The sequence below is a fragment of the Panthera leo genome, chromosome B4 (assembly GCF_018350215.1).
Source record: "Panthera leo isolate Ple1 chromosome B4, P.leo_Ple1_pat1.1, whole genome shotgun sequence".
NCBI classification, from domain to species: domain Eukaryota; kingdom Metazoa; phylum Chordata; class Mammalia; order Carnivora; family Felidae; genus Panthera; species Panthera leo.
The window spans coordinates 133,869,846-133,886,237 of NC_056685.1; the positions used below are offsets into that span (position 1 = coordinate 133,869,846).

The 16,392-nt window shown below is 51.2% G+C and overlaps 1 protein-coding gene across 3 annotated transcripts in view; it reads left to right on the top strand.

The window, feature by feature from the left end:
- Positions 1-913: 913 nt before the first annotated feature.
- ZC3H7B (zinc finger CCCH-type containing 7B) overlaps positions 914-16,392 on the top strand; it is a 62,007-nt gene continuing 46,528 nt past the window's right edge. The window contains exon 1 of one of the 3 annotated variants that reach the window (XM_042947937.1): positions 914-1,160. Coding sequence is in view for 2 of the 3 variants with exons in the window: in XM_042947935.1 (XP_042803869.1) it covers positions 11,364-11,435 (72 nt within the window). In the remaining variant the exon portion in view is untranslated. Of the gene's footprint in view, positions 1,161-11,158; positions 11,436-13,883; positions 15,455-16,392 lie in introns of those variants that run through there. The other 2 variants (XM_042947935.1, XM_042947936.1) reach the window with 2 other exon arrangements.

Below are 16,392 nucleotides of genomic sequence, written 5' to 3' on the forward strand. Positions count from 1 at the left end.
TAGCACTTACCACAGTGTGTTTAAATGTTTAAAATTTGTTCCACCGCTGTATCCCAGCTTCTAAGATGTGTCTGGTACAAATGTTTGGGGAAAAGATAATATTTATAAAAGTCCACCAGGCTCACAGCTGATCTTCAATAAATTAAATGCACACATACACACGTGTATATACACACACATAGTATATATATATATATATATATATATATATATATATACATATATATATATACATACACATACGTATACATATGTGTAAATATACGTGCATATATATGTGTGCACAAAATTAAGAGGTGGAAAGAAGGAAATCTCTCACAGAGATGTGGGAGTCCTCCGGAATCAATGGAACAGGTAGGAAAAGCGTGGATGACATTGTATTGGGATCAGAGGCTCTGGGTTCAAATCCAGTCTGGTCCTGACCAGCTCTGAGGCAGTACCAAGGGTGCAAGAAATACAGCCAGTCTCTCTGGTTAATCTCCCTTCACCTATTGGATCTTCCAAACAGCCTCAAATCCTTTCTGGAAAGATCTCACACATAAAACACCAGCCGATTGAGGGTCTGATTCCTCTCTGAGCCTCCAGTCGTCATCCGGGAAAAGGGCACAAGCAGCTAAGGTTTGGGGGAGCCTGCAGTGAAAGCACCTGGCAACCCGGGGGGCCTTTTACACCCAGGGGGAAGGGCCGTGGCGCGGAGTCTGACCAGCATCAGTCCAGAAATGCAGACTTGCCCAACGAAAAAGCCCTGAAAGGGCAGGCCACGTTTAAAGAAAATAAAGGTGGATTCCAGGCATGAGCTTACCACGGGGCAGGGGGACTTCCCCGCCCCCAGGTGCGCCGCCCGCGCCGCCCACCCCGGGCGCCAGGCGAGGGAAGCCGCGCTCTAGGACCCGAGGAGGAAGAGCTGCGGGGAGACGGTGCCTCCAGCGGGTGCTGCCGCGAGCGGCCGGCCGAAGGGGCTGGAAATGAAAGTAAAGCGCTCCGGAGCCACATGGACGGAGCTGCCGGGGCGGCGGCGCCGGGAGCAGGATGCGGCCGCCCGTAATTAAATAGCATTTACTCTTATTATTACTAATAATAATAACGTAATCATACCTCTAGTCATAGCATACCATTTATCGGGCTCGGCGCAGGCCCGCGGGGAGCGCAGCCCGGCCGAGGTGAGTGCTGCGCGGGGCCCGAGCCCGGAGGGGCAGAGGCCGGGGCCCGACCGCGTCCCGGCGGCCGGCGGCGGGAGGGCTCGAGGGCGCCCGGGGGCCGGGCCGGGCGGAGGCGCGGGGGATCCGGGCCAGGCCGGAGCCGCGCGGGGCCACCTGGAAAGTGCATTTTGCAGAAATAAAGCAAGAGCCGCCAAATCCTCATTTCCTCCTTTTTGGGGCTTCCCCTCCCCTTCCCCGTGCCTTGCCCCAAAGTTTCAAAGTTGTGCGGCCGGGGGCACCTGCCGCTGGGTGATTTGGCTGTCCCTGCAGCTCCCGGAGGGGGGGGGGTGCTTTGGAATTTTGTGTCGTGGGGGGCTCCCGCCCCGGCGTCCGGAGCTTTGGGGTGCGCGGATGCTTTGCCGGCCCCCGCGAAGGGGGCCGAGGAGGCTGGCAGGGGCGTCTCTGGCAGCGCGCCCCTTCCTTTTGTGTGCGCAGCGCCAAGAGTTGGAGGGACCGCAGCAAGGGCCGTGGACCGCGGCCGCCGACGGGTCGCCTCTGCCGGCTGCCGCGGCCACGCGAGCCCGGGGATCCGGGGCCTGCGGCCCGGCCCGGGGGGAGGGGGTGGCAGGAAAGGGGGGCGCGGTCTGGGTAGGGGGGAATTTCCGGTCGCAGGATTCATCTCTGGGCTCGAAGGAGTGATCCGGCCCGGCCGCCGGGCGGGGAGTGCGCGGGGATTGCGGGGTGGGGGTGGGGGACGCAGCTCCAGCACCTGGGGGGCGCCCCGCGGGGATGGGCGCCCCGGAGCCGCGGACCCCGGTCTCGGACCCTCCTCCCACTCTCAGAGGGCCTCAGGGACCCCTTCGGGCCAGCTCTCTCCTACCCTCCCCCCGCTTTCCCCTTAAAATCTGTCTGGCTCGGATGTTTATAAGATGTCTGGTTTGGGGGTCTTTCACACAGACAAAGCAGTTTTCCCAGGAAGAAAAAAAAATCGTAGGAACGATTTACTCTGACCCCGATGGCTGGGGTGCCAACAGGGCATCAACGGGGAAGAGAAGGGGCTGGGGGCCGGAAAGGGGGGCTGGGGAGTCTGGGGTAGAAAAGCCTATTGGGCCTGGAGTGGGGGCCTGGGGGCCCACAGCAGCTTTGTTAGGGATTTCATGTCTCTTAGGTTGCACACACAGACTTTGGTGCCTAGGTACCAGACTTTGAACCCCAACTTCTTACCATTTTCCTCAGCGTCTGCAATTCATCCAGCCCCATGAAAATAGCAGAATGCAGATCCTTGGCTTTTCATACAAACACGATAATTATAGTACATTTAGCAACTGTTTAACCCAAAATTCCGGCAGAATCTTTCCGTCTACTACCAAGACTACTACAACCCCTCTCCCCACATACAACCAACCATAGCCGCCAAGGTCTTCTTTCCCCATTTTGACATCCCATAGAAATTAGACTGCATACAAGTGATGCATGGCCAAAATGCTATTGGAACAGGTTTGAGGCATGGGGTACTTTAAGCTGGGAAGGAGAAACCTATGCTCAGGAGGGATGAGATCTGAGCATGGGAGAGAGATTTTTGTTGGTCCTTGAGCTGGGATGAGGTTTGTGTTCTGTGGATGCTGTGAATTACACGCTGTTGGCTTTTTGTTTGCGATGGACAGTTAAGAATGTGGGTGTGGGTGGATTATTTGGGGCTAAGAAGCTCTGTGGGATGAGCTAGTCTCTAGGTATAAGAAAGTTAAGGCGTCAGTAGGTTTGGCTTGGAGAATCTGAAAATAAGAATCCCTTAAATAGCACTTTTTGGTTTATAACAAAAGGGCTTTCACATATGCTGGCTCATCTGTCCTCCATAGCAACCACATCAGGTGGGCATTTTTCAATCCTCATTTTCCAGGTGGGAAACCTGAGGCTTATAGAATCAAAGGTCTCTCTGTCACATAGCAGAGCTAGGATTCCCACTTAGTTGTCTGGCTCCAAATCTTCAGTCTTTCCCAGAGTCCTGGGCCACCGTAACAAGTTAGTTTTCAAATGTCTCCTGTGAGCATGGTGAGGTGCTAAAGGGCAGGCTTGGGGTTGAGTTTGTCACTGAGAGCCTGACCGGAACCCACGATAGGACCAGGAAATGCTCTAATACCAGAGTCAATGCAGTGGGAGTGAACAGGAGAGAGAGCTCTCAGGGTAACCTGGAAAAGTTAGGAGAGGCTTCCTCCAGGAAGTGGATCTTGAGCTTGAAAGAATGGGGAGGCTTGGCTGGGGGACAGAAGAGGAAGGAATTCCTGAGCTCACCATGGTTGCTTCTGTGCTGGGAGGTTGACGTACATTCTCTCTGATTCTTACAGTGGTACCATGAGGAGTGGGCATTCTTCTTTTTTTTTTTTTTAAGTTTATTTATTTATTTTGAGAGAGAGAGAGAGAGAGAGCGAGAGAGAGAGAGAATCCCAAGCAGGCTCCACACTGTCAGCACAGAACCTGATGGGGGCTCAAACTCACAAACCATGAGATCATGACTCGAACTGAAGAGGGGTGGGCATTATTATCTCCATTTCACAGATGAAGAAACTGAAGAACACAGGATTAATGCGGCTGGCTCGATGTCACCCAGTTGGATTTGAACCCAGGCCTTTGTGACTGTTGAGTGTGCTACGTTGGAATCGATGTCACAATTGGACCACCTCCATTTCGAATATGTAGAGACCAGGATAGTGTGACTGGGCAGATGCAGTGGGGATGGGGGCTTAGCCCAAGGCTTAGCCAGCAGGCTCTCCAAAAGGCCAGGGAGTTGTACTGAACTACCGTATGTCCCAGGGCCTGGTCCTGTGAAAGTATTTAGGAGATTTCTGGGGCGCTTGGGTAGCTCAGTCGGTTAAGCATCCGACTCTTGGTTTTGGCTCAGGTCATAGTCTTGCGGTTTGTGGGATCAAGCCCTGCATTGGGCTCCACACAGTCAGCATAGAGCCTGCTTGGATTCTCTCTTTCCCTCTCTTCCTCTTCCTGCTTGTACTGTTTCTCTCTCTCTCTCTCTAAATAAACCTAAAAAAGAAAGAAAGTACTTAGGAGATTTCTGGAAGCATGCCTCGAGAAGGCAGGATGAATGGTGGTGAAGGAGGTCTGGGCCCTGAGTGTGGAGTCTGAGTCCATTTCCGTAATGCCTATGGGTGTCTGGCTTGACACCTTGAAGTAGCTTGTAGATTGGAAAGGACGAAGATATGGTTGATTAACCCGAGCTTCCCAAGAGCAGAACTGGGTCTGATTCACCCCCTGTGCCCCAGGCACAAGTGGAGGTGCCAGGAGGACGCTTTCGGCCAGTGTGTTGTCATGTTGAATTATACCCCAAGTGTAGAGGAGGGAGGTTTATTTTGCCCCAGGGTGGAGGGTCTTTGTAGAAGTGCCATTCGAACATCTGAGAGATGGGTTCAGAAAGGCCAGAGAAGGCTTTCTGAGAAGAGGCACTGAGTCGGGCAAAGGCAGCGTAAACGACGGGGCAGGTCACCTGGTGCGGCCACCATGTGGGTGGCAGGCATGAGATCAAGTTCAAGTCAGGCTCTACCGCTGTGGTCCCTTGGGCTCTCTGGGCCTAAATTTCCCTTTCTGAAAGCAAGCCTTGAGGTTTGATAGTGTGTGTGATGGTAAGCTGTGGGAGACGCCCAGTGCCTGGGGATCGGGGCAGGAGAGTCGATGAGAGGAACTGGAAGTGGAGGGGTTTTTAAGTTTGTCATCACTTAGCCATTAACCAATCCAGCAATTACTGATAGTCAAGCCCTGTTGTGAGTGTTTTTTTCCTAGATGAGCTTACTTAATCTTTGTAACAGCCCTGAAGGTAGGCACTGTGATTGTCCCCATTTTACAGATGAAGAAACTGTCAAGGGAGGTTAAGTGGCAGAACTGGAGAGCAGACCCGGACGACCAGGCAGCCTGGCTCTTGACTTGGCCCAGCGTGGGACGAGGGGTGGCTGGGAGAGGCGGGGCAGGGAGGGGAGAGCGACAGGGCCCCCCCCACAGTGGTAACTTCAGGTGGAAGAGGAGGAGGTGTCCTCTGAGGAGGTCCTACTGCAACCCGAAGCCGGAGCCTTGGCCCAGGCTGATGAAGTGACTGCTACGTGTCTGCTCCCAGGAGCCTCCACAGAAGCCAGCTCCTTTCATCACATTTAATGGCCCATAGAAAATGGGCTCGGTTTCCTCTTCTCTGTCATCACCAGCTCTGGGGCTCCTTCCCGTCTTATTTATTTCCCTAGGAAGTCTGTTCCCCTGCGAGTACCCTGATGGCTTCTGCAGGTGTACGAGCACTGTGTCTGCGTCAGGCTGTGGGGACCACTGCTGCGTTCCAGAACCCAGCTGTAGCCGACTTCAGTTCGGCCGCACATCCCAAGCCCCGAATCCGAGGTTGACAACGCAGGCTTGATGGCAGCATCGGCAGTAGTGACACCAGCCACCGCGTATTTAAGGCTGCTGTGTGTGGCCTGGCGCTCTCTGGGCCTTCTCTTATTGACTCTGCTTCACAGCTCTTGGAGGCAGGAACACGTATTAGCAGCCCCATCTTGCAGATGAGGAGATTGATGTTCCAGGATCCCATGGCTGTGGTAGAGCAGGGAGTCGGCGGGGAGGGGTCAGACAATGCCAGGCATATGACACCCCTGAGCCCAAGGTCTTTGCTGCTATGCAGGAGAAGTGCCTTCAAGTTATTTTATTAGTTAGTTAGTAGTCTGTACACCCAACGTGGGGCTTGAACTCATGATCTCAAGATCAAGGGTCGCATGCTCTGCTGACTGAGCCAGGCAGGCACCCCTCAAGTTATTTTAGTCTCCATGAAGGTCTTTTCTTATCCTTCCGGAAATCCCAATTATCTGTTGTTTGTATTGTGCTTTTGGCCATATTCTCATTAATCCTCTTGATGCCCCTTTACGGTAAGAAGTCCCTCTTTTGCAGAAGAAAATCGAGGGGTCCAGCCTCCAGCTCTTGCTACCCTGTCCCTGCTATGACTTTGGAAAGGGACAGGGTGTCACATTCCCTTGGACCGAGAGCCACGTCTTCCTAAGTGCTGGGGCCGGCCAGCGAGCATCCACTGAGCACTTCCTGTGAAGGGTGCAGGGGGAAGTTGAGGCTGTGACCCTTCTGGGGTTAACAGAGGTCCATCTGTGCTCTTGTTCTCTGGCGCATTCCATGTCATGCCCTGTCCCCCTGCAGCCAGAAGAACTTAGGGCAGGGAGTCCAAAGTCCTGAGTTTCACTCCCAGCTGCGGCACATACTAGCTGCATGTTCAGGGGCACAATCATATTATCACTCTTGGCCTCAGTTTCTTGTTCTGTGAAATGGCCTCACTGATTCAGTCCTACCTTCCTTGAGTTTGCTGTGAGGCTCAAATGAAGAGGATTTGAAAACTATAAAGGCCACTGGTGTGACAGCGTGGTTGTGGTGGCCATAACCTCCAGAATGTTCCTGAATCTTCTCCACTGCCTACCTCGATCCAGGCCTGGACCACTGCCGTAGCCTGCTAACTGACCTTCCAGCCTCACCTCTTGTCATCTGTCTTCAGTGCAGCAGCCTAAGTAAGGGATCTTCTCAAGATTTAAGTGGGACCTTGGGGCGTCTGGATGGCTTGGTCGGTTAAGCGTCCGACTTCAGCTCAGGTCATGATCTCACGGTCCATGAGTTCCAGCCCCGCGTCGGGCTCTGTGCTGACGGCTCAGAGCCTGGAGCCTGTTTCAGATTCTGTGTCTCCCTCTCTCTGCCCCCCCCCCCCCCGTTCATGCTCTGTCTCTCTCTGTCTCAAAAATAAATAAACGTTTAAAAAAAATTAAAAAAAAAAAAAAAAAAGATTTAAGTGGGACCTTGTCACTCCTCTGCTGAAAACCTCCCAGTAGCTTCCTGACTCAGAACACAGTGCTGGCTCCCCAGTGTGGCTTGCATGCAGCCTTCTAACCAGCCTTACTCTGCCCCTCAAAACTTGCTTCCTGCTTGGCTTGCCCTCACTCCAGCGCTGCAGTCACACTGGCCTTCTGTCTTTTCCTTGAACGTTCTGAACTTGTTCCCACCTCAGGGCCATTGCCGTTGCCGTGCCTTCTGCCGGTGCACGCTTACCTACCTTCTGTGTTCCCATGGTGGGCTCCATCTTATTTCTCTTAAATGCCACCTTCCTGATGGGCCATCCCTCAACTCCCAGCACCGCTACCCCCTGCCCCCCATCACTCCCTGCCACATTTCCTATTTCAGCGTGTTTGTCACTCTCTGTAGCTTTGTCTTGTGCATTTAACATTGCCCTATTTGTCTTCCCACGCCTGGACCACATGCTCCACGAGGTCAGGGACATTATTAACCCTGTTCCCCCAGCATCTGGCATATAAAGGTGTTCTTTGGTTATTTGTTGGATAAATGAATAATAGTAGCAGGGTGGTCCAGATCAGCCCTTGCCAAAAAAGAGTGGCCTAGATAGATAAACTGCAAAGGAATTGGTGTTGACTGATCAAAAAGCGCTTACAGGGTAATTTTGCAAGTTGCCAGCGCTCTCTGACAGTACAGGTTCAGCAGAAACACAAATTTCTCATCTCCTCTTGGACGTGGGGGTTAGGGGCCCACGATATAAACCTGCAAAGCAGCCTTGCAAGTTGGGTATCATTAGCTCCCTCTTCCAAATGACAAAACGGAGGTTCAGAGAGGTGCCCTGAAAGCCAGCTTGGGGCTGTGGCGGACTCCCGGGCTCAGAGTCCTTTGCACTGCCCCAGCCTGCCTCTCTGTCTTCAGACAGTGAAGCGGGCTGAGCAATCCATGGAACACTCTTGGTGCCCAAGTGGTATGACCACAAGGACTCCTGAGCTTCTGTGCACAGGGCCAGTGACTTCTCAATTGCTCAAAAGAAAAAGCACTCCACAATAGTAAGTGATCTATGATAGTGATAGTAAGTGAGCTATGGGACTCTGGATGATTTCTCCCCGCCCCACCCCCCGTGTATTATATTTGCCCATAATTCCCAAGCCTTTTGCAATAAGCTTCTGTTTCTTTTTCTTTCCTTTCCTTTCCTTTTCTTTATTTTCTTCCTTCCTTCCACTCTCCCCAGAGCCTGACCATGCTGGTGCCAGAAGTGTGAGAAATATAGAAATGCATCTCTCTTGTTTTTTAAATTTTTTAAAGATTTATTATTTATTTATTTATTTATTTATTTATTTATTTATTTATTTTTGAGAGAGAGAGAGAGAGACAGAGCACAGTGGGGAGGGGCAGAGAGAGGGGGAGACACAGAATCCGAAGCAAGCTCCAGGCTCCAAGCTGTCAGTGCAGGGCCTGATGGCAGGGCTCGAACTCACGAACCGGGAGATCATGACCTGAGCCGAAGTCGAAGTCGGATGCTCAGCTGACTGAGCCACCCAGGTGCCCCGAGCTTCTGTTACCTTTCTTTGAAAGAAAAGTTAGTTCAAACATCTCATCTCCCTTGATAGCTGGGAAGTTGTGAAGAAGCTGGAGCCCGGACCCCTGGAGACACAGATGTGGGATTGAACCCTTCCTGTGCAGTTTGGCCCCCAAGTAGCTGGGAGGGTAAGGCAAGAGAGTAAAAGCCCTTTGTAACTGCTGACTCTTAGTTTGGCTTATGGTGGCGCCGTGCGGGAGGCCTGAGGGAGGTTTCCTGAACTTTGGTTTCTGTTCAAGGCAGTTAAAAGAAAACAAACTGCAAGTTGCTGAGGCCTGTGGGTGGTCCTTTTCTCTCGTCATTCCTTGACAGGTGGTTTCTGGTGGAGCCTGAGGTGGTACCTACGCTTCTGGCTTTCTTCCTCAGCTGCTGGGTGGCCTTGGGCAAGTCGTGGACTCTCCAACCCTCACCTCTTTTTAAAAGATTATTTTTTTCTTTTCTTTTCTTTCCTTTTTTTCTCCAACCCCCCACCGCCACCCCCCATCCCTTAAGTAGACTTCATGTCCAGTGTGGAGCCCAACCCAGAGCTTGAACTCACAACCCTGAGATCAAGACCTGGGCTGAGATCAAGAGTTGGATGCTTAACTTACTGAGCCACCCAGGTGCCCCAAGACTCTATTTTATTTTTTTCAAGCCTAGCTTTTCTGTGGAGAGTGGACATGGTGGCACCTACCTTTGAGATTATTGTAGGGATAAACATGATTCCTTAGGACAGGGCTTCTAGATCATCTCTGTCCTGCAGACCCATTGGGCAGCCTGGGGAAGCCCGTGAACACCTTCTCAGAATACCGTTTTTAAGCGCATAAAGTAAAATATGCAGGATTGCAAAGGAAACCCAATTCTCTCGAACCGTAGCTGGGCTTTTTATCAGTGCACTGAGAACCAGATCTGGCAGTGAGTCTAACATAAGCGCCATAATTCTGAAGTTGTGATGAGTGTGAACAATATTTTGTTGTGCCTGCAGTAGCTGAAATGTGAAAGAGCTGGGATTCCTAGCGCGACACTATTGCAGCGTGTTGCCTGCCTTTGTAATTGAAGGGAATGCTAAATACCAGGTAGGGGGTAGTGAAAAAAACTTCTAAATGTTTGCCCATCCAAGTTCATGGACTCCTGAGTTCTCTCTGGGGGCCGCAGGCCTAAAACCCTTGGCATAAAAGGTGGATGACACCCAGCACGTAACCTCCAGAAGTGAGCCAAGACCCCTGCTCGGCCTCTTTGGAGCAGAGGGGCCTCAGGTGGACAGACAGGGTGCACGGGGACCGTGGGGAAGGGATTCGTGCAAGACCCGGAATTCTGACTGGTGAGGTCGAGGATGGCAAAATTGAACCTTTGCTGGTCTCTGAGTAAGCTGTCGAGGGCCTGGTGAGTCAGGAGAAGTGCCAGGCATCTTTGGAGATGATGTAACCTCAGGTAGTGTTCATGCAGTATACGAGGCCAATCTGCGATACGCGGCCAATCTGGCACCGACCGCTCGCCTTTCATGAAACCTGGGGTAGGTGAGGGCCAGGCTGGCGGAGTGTGAGATGAGGCTGGAGGCAGCCTGCGGGGATGGGAGAGGAGCACCTTTGAGCCGGGAGGTCAGAGTGTGTGGGCTCCAGAGCCCAACTGCCGGAGTTCAAGTCGCCGCTCTGTCCCTTATAGCCTGGGTAACTCTTGCAGGTTAGTTCACCTCCTTGTGCCTCGGTTTCCTCATCTGTAAAATGGGGATGATGATAGTAATGATAGTATTTTCTTATGGCGTGTTGTGAGAATTATGTGTTCTATTTAAAGCTCTTCGAACAATATCTGGTAGGCGAGAGCGCTTACTAAAGGACTGAAATCAGCACCTTTGCTGTTATTCGAGGGCCTGTGAGATTCCGCTCACATAGCTGGAGAATAGGTTGGAGAGCGCGGCTTCTCTGTGCTGCCCAGAGATGAATCAGATGCAGCGTCTGCCTTCAGGAAGCTCAGGGTTTAGGGAGAGGGGGACATAAGCGCACGCTGTCCTTTAGCTAGGGTAAGTGCAATGGTTGTGCCGAACTGGGGTGCTGTGTTAGCTGGGGGTTGGGGAAAGGGTCTTCCCGGTAGAGGAGCCACGTCAGCTGAGCTTTAAAGAGGCGCCGGGCACTAGCCAGGGTGGGAAGGAAGCAGTGGGCGTGAAGGCTGTTCCACACAGAGCGGGCAGCTTGGGTTTGACACTGTCGGAGTGTGACATTCCAGGCCAGTCATGGGGCCGGAGGGGAGGCGAGGTGCCTGGGGGGAGCCGCTTGGCCTTCGTCCTCCTGGTAGTGGGTGTCGTGAAGGTTTTGTTTGTTTTTCGATTTTTTATTCACAGGAAGTAGCAAAAACAGTACAAAGAATTCCCTTCACCCAGCCTCGCCTGCTGATGGCATATGGTGGTTGTACATTATCAGAATCAGAAAATCGGCATTGTTTCATTGTGAGACTACCGAGCTTATTCACCTTCCATCTTTAAAAAAAGGTTTTTTTTTACGTTTATTTATCTTGAGAGAGAGAGAGAGAGAGAACCAGCAGGGGAGGGGCAGAGAGAGAGAGGGGACAGAGGATCCGCACTGACAGCGGAGAGCCTGATGCGGGGCTGGAACTCACAAACTGTGAGATCATGACCTGAGCTGAAGTCGGATGCTTAACCACAAAGCCACCCGGGTGCCCCACCTTTCATCTTAAAAAAAAAACAAACAAAACTGCATTCATCTGTGCGCGCGCCTATGTGCACCTGTTAAGGGTTTTGAGCAGGGGAGTGACGTTGACATGTGTGTTAGGCAAATATCCTCAACCACCAAATGGTAGACTGGAGGGGGCTCGTTGGAGGCTGTTAGCAGGAGATGCTGAGGGCCTGTGAGACCCGTGGTCATGGAGATGGCAGGAGGAGCTGCAGGGTGGAGGATGTTTCAGAGGTAAGGGTGGAAGGAACTGGGGACTGAGAACTGGATGGCAGTTGGAGCTATGAATGGAGTTTGGGGAAAATGGAGGAGGAGCGGGAGCAGGGGAGGTGCTGCGGAGTTTGGATTGTGGCAAGTTGGAGGAGCACCCAACTGGGATGGGCACCAGGGAGGACTTTGTGGACACATGGGCATCCGAGCTGGGTCTTAACGGATGAATAGGAGTTGGCTAGGTGTGTGTGTAGGGAGAGGGCATTCCAGGTAGAGCGCCTAGGATTAAGAAAGGCATGGAGGTCATGAGCGGCCTGGGTGTTGGACATTTAGGTGGCACTGCCCAGGGGTTAAGAGACATGAATCTGAAATATTGGGGAGGGGGTGAGCCTGGCAGGAGGAATAGATTTGTGAGTCATCGACGTGACTCACGAGATCATGACATGCAAGAGCTCCTCTGGGGAGAGCATGTAGAGGGAGGAGGACAGAAGTGCTGTCCCTTAAATGGAAGCTCAGGTGCGTTGGTCTTGAGACCTGGGCAGAGGAAGAGGAGCCCCTGACAGAGCAGGAGTGGTCAGAGAGGTGTGAGGAGGACGTGGCAGACGCAGCCGAGAATATACTGAAAAAGGCGAGTGAAGAACTGTCCCTCTACGGGATCCCAGCAACTAGAAGTTTCCTGGAATGGGGAGGACCCTTGGCAAGCACCTTCGGTGGAGCGGGACCGGGGCTGCTGAGATTTGGGGGGTGCAGGGGGAGGTAAGGCTCTAGAGACAGTGTGGACAAGAAATGTTGCCAAGGAGGGGCGTCTGGGTGGTTCAGTCGGCTAAGCGGCCGACTTTGGCTCAGGTCATGACCCCGCGGTTCATGAGTTCGAGCCCCACTTCGGGCTCTGTGCTGACAGCTCAGAGCCTGGAGCCTGCTTTGGATTCTGGGTCTCCCTCTCTCTCTGCCCCTCCCCTGCTCATGCTCGCGCTCTCTCTCTCTCTCTCTCTCAAAAATAAATAATAAAAACATTTTAAAAAGTTAAAAAAAAAAAGAAAAGAAAAAGAAACGTGACCAAGGAAAGGAGGAGAGGTCGTGTATGATCCAGAAGGGGAGGGAGTTACTTGGAGGTGGCAGAGACACCAGCATGCTGACAGGCTGCGGGGTCCTGGGACTGGGTCCTGTTGCCTCATGGGCAACAGAGATGGTGATATGTGTGGGCCCTGGGGCCAGGCTGCCAGAATTTGAATCCCAGCTCTATCGCGTACCAGCTGTGTGACCTGGGGCAAGTCACTTCACTTCTTTGTGCCTCTCTTTTCTCCTCTGCAAAGTGAGACTAATAGTCTATCTCACGGGGGTGCTAGAAGATATTATGTGTAAAGAGATCATGACGTGCATAAAAAAAAAAAAAAAGAGAGAGGGAGATCACGACAGCCTCTGGCATGAGGTAACCACTCAGAAAATGTTATTACTTGATTATTTCAAGTATTTCTGTTTTTGTCGTTTATTTAACACTCATTGGTTCTTTTTTTTTTTTTTTTCTTTTTTTAACGTTTATTTATTTTTGAGACAGAGAGAGACAGAGCATGAACGGGGGAGGGTCAGAGAGAGGGAGACACAGAATCCGAAACAGGCTCCGGGCTCTGAGCTGTCAGCACAGAGCCCGACGCGGGGCCCGAACTCACGGACCGTGAGATCATGACCTGAGCCGAAGTCGGCCGCCTAACCGACTGAGCCACCCAGGCGCCCCTCATTGGTTCTTTTTAAAAAAATTTTTTAAATATCCATTTATTTTTGAGGGAGAGACAGAGTGCAAGCGGGGAGAGGGGGAGAGAGAGGCAGAGAGAGAGAGAGAGAGAGAAGGAGACACAGAATCTGAAGCAGGCTCCAGGCTCTGAGCTGTCAGCACAGAGCCTGACAAAGGGCTGGAACCCATGAACCAAGAGACCATGACCTGAGCCGAAGTCAGATGCTTAACCAACTGGGCCACCCAGGCGCTCCAACACTCATTCATTCTTATCTATATAATGCCTGGGTTGGATGAGTTAATATTCATTCATCCATTTCTTTTGAATTTCTGAGTCTTTCATCTTCAAACTCTTCTCCAAAGTGGGTGGGGGGGGGGGCGAGGGGGGAGAAACACAAAAAGCAAACAAACAAAAAACCCCTTCATGGTTCTCGGGTCAATGGTTTGGTCTTTTTCTTGGGAAGAACAGCCCATGGACATTTGGGCAGACCTGCAACACTGGGTTTAAAACCAGGCTGCTGGGGCGCCTGGGTGGCTCAGTCGGTTAAGCGGCCGACTTCAGCTCAGGTCATGATCTCGCGGTCCGTAAGGGCTGTGAGTTCGAGCCCCGCGTCGGGCTCTGTGCTGACAGCTCAGAGCCTGGAGCCTATTTCAGATTCTGTGTCTCCCTCTCTCTGACCCTCCCCCGTTCATGCTCTGTCTCTCTCTGTCTCAAAAATAAATAAATGTTTAAAAAAAATTTTTTTTTTAAAACCAGGCTGCTGGTTCCCACTTGGGCTCTGCCCTACTGGGTTGATCTCAAGTCAGTCATCTCATTTTGCGTTTTAGATTCAAGGTGAATACTTAATCTGTGGGGAAAAAAAATCTAAATTATTCTAAGGTGTACAAAGCAGAGTGTTCTGTGTCCTGTTGCCCCTTGGCAGGTCCCAGTCCCCAGAGAGAACCAGTTAAATTGGAGAATATCTTGCAACCTTCTCGATGTAAACACACATTGCACACAGATGTGATCATACGACACACAGTGTTCTGGAATCTGCTGCTTTTTTTCTTTCTCAGTGTTGTATGGCGGCATCTCCATGACGATGCACGTAGATTCAATAGCTGCACTGTAAGGGGTATTGTGTAATTTAACGGATTAAGCTAATTCTCTACTGGTGGACATTAAAGTTCCTTCTAGCTTTTCACTCTGTAAAAAAAAGACATCCTGTGCAAATATAATTGAGTGCTTGTACAAGGATTTGGGTAGATTAAGTTCGCGGAAGTGAAGTTTCTGGGTCGAAAGGGCGCTTTATCATTTAGAAGGAGTTTGGCTGCAAGTAACAATTCCTACCTCAAACCCGGAGTTTATTATAATCTCACGTGATTAATGAGGCGGAGCAGTTCCAGGATCAGCTAATTTATTGGGCCGGACACGTCATTCAACAGCTTTGCTCTGTCTTTGCGCTCTGCCGTCCCAGCGTGTGCATCTTCTCGATACTCCCCGTCCCACAGCAGCAAGTAACAGATCATTGCTGCTGCCCTGTACTAAGTGTGAAGAAAACCGTTCCTTGGCTGACTTCCCCTCCTTTCTCATTGGCCAGGACGATGTCACATGCCCTTACCTAAGCCAATCACTGGCATCCAAAGGGACGGTTGTGATTGGCTTAATCCAGTGCAGGTTCACCTGAGTGACTGGGAAAGGAACAGCCTTGGGGCTGTGCAGGGAGGAAGAGGGGCAAACCCGCCGGCTTCCTGGTTTTGGTAGATGTTGCTACGCCGCTTCGCAGCGATGCTGCCATTTCGCCCTCTCAGTGTATTTGCAGTGTTGGAAAGTGCCCATTCCTGCACCTGCATCCACTAGGCTCTCTTCTCACCGTGCTCTCAGAGGTGAAAAGTTGTTGCTTACTGTGTGGCTCTTTTATCAGTGAGTTTGAGTGTCCCTTCTTCATGATTCATGTTTCCTGTGGGTTTCCTGTTTATGTTCTCTGCCCCTCTTTTTAAGTAATCGTAATGATTATAAAATAGTAATGGTTGACATTAGATGCTTATCCTGCCCCTGGCATCTCATTGAACCTTCGCAACAACCCTATAAAGAAGGTATTAGTTAAAAAAAAAAAAAAAGAAGAAGAAGAAGGTATTAGTATCCCTGTTCTAGAGATGCGGCGACGTGAAACACAAAGAACTCAAGCAGCTTGTATACAGTTAATAAGGAACAGGTCTCGAATTTGAACCCAGGTGTGAACCTGGGTATGTGGTCACAGACTGTGCTGACATGTTGGAATTGTTTCCTGTTGGTTCCTTAATTCACGGCTATTTCTGCGAAGAGCCGTTTGAGGTAGGTCCCGCTTGAAATTCCCAAATTATAAGAACATGGACCTAGAGTAGGGGGGAGGGGACTTCCCCACCTGGCAGTGGGGTCCTGGGGAGACTTGGGCCTGTTTTCTCCTTTGACATTTTTTTTTTTTTAATTTTTTTTTTTTTCAACGTTTTTTTATTTATTTTTGGGACAGAGAGAGACAGAGCATGAACGGGGGAGGGGCAGTGAGAGAGGGAGACAAAGAATCGGAAACAGGCTCCAGGCTCCGAGCCATCAGCCCAGAGCCCGACGCGGGGCTCGAACTCACGGACCGCGAGATCGTGACCTGGCTGAAGTCGGACGCTCAACCGACTGCGCCACCCAGGCGCCCCTCCTTTGACATTTTTTATCCCTTGCACTTTTTTTCTTTAAAAAGATACAAGATTTGGGGTGCCTGGGTGGCTTAGTCAGTTGAGCATCCGACTTCGGTTCAGGTCATGATCTCACAGTTTGTGAGTTTGAGCCTTGCATGGGGCTGTGTGCTGACAGCTGGGAGCTCAGAGCTTGGAGCCTGCTTCAGATTCTGTCTCCCTCTCTCTCCACCACTCCCCCACTTGCTCTCTGTCTCTGTCTCTCAAAAACAAATAAACATTAAAAAAAAAAAAAGACAAGATTTGGGGAGCTGGGCGGCTCAGTCAGTTAAGCATCCTACTCTTGGTTTCAGCTCAGGGCATGATCTCACAGTTTGTGGGTTTGAGCCCCATGTCGGGCTCTGTGCTGACAGCATGGGGACTGCCTGGGATTCTCTCTCTGCCCCTCCCCTGCTCGCTCTATCTCCTTTTCTCAAAATAAATATTACAAAAAAATAAAATAAACTCATTTAAAAAAAAAAAAAAAGACAAGATTTGGGGAGCCTGGGAGGTTCAGTTTGTTGAGTGTCTGAGTCTTGATTTTGGCTCAGGTCACGAGCCCCACGT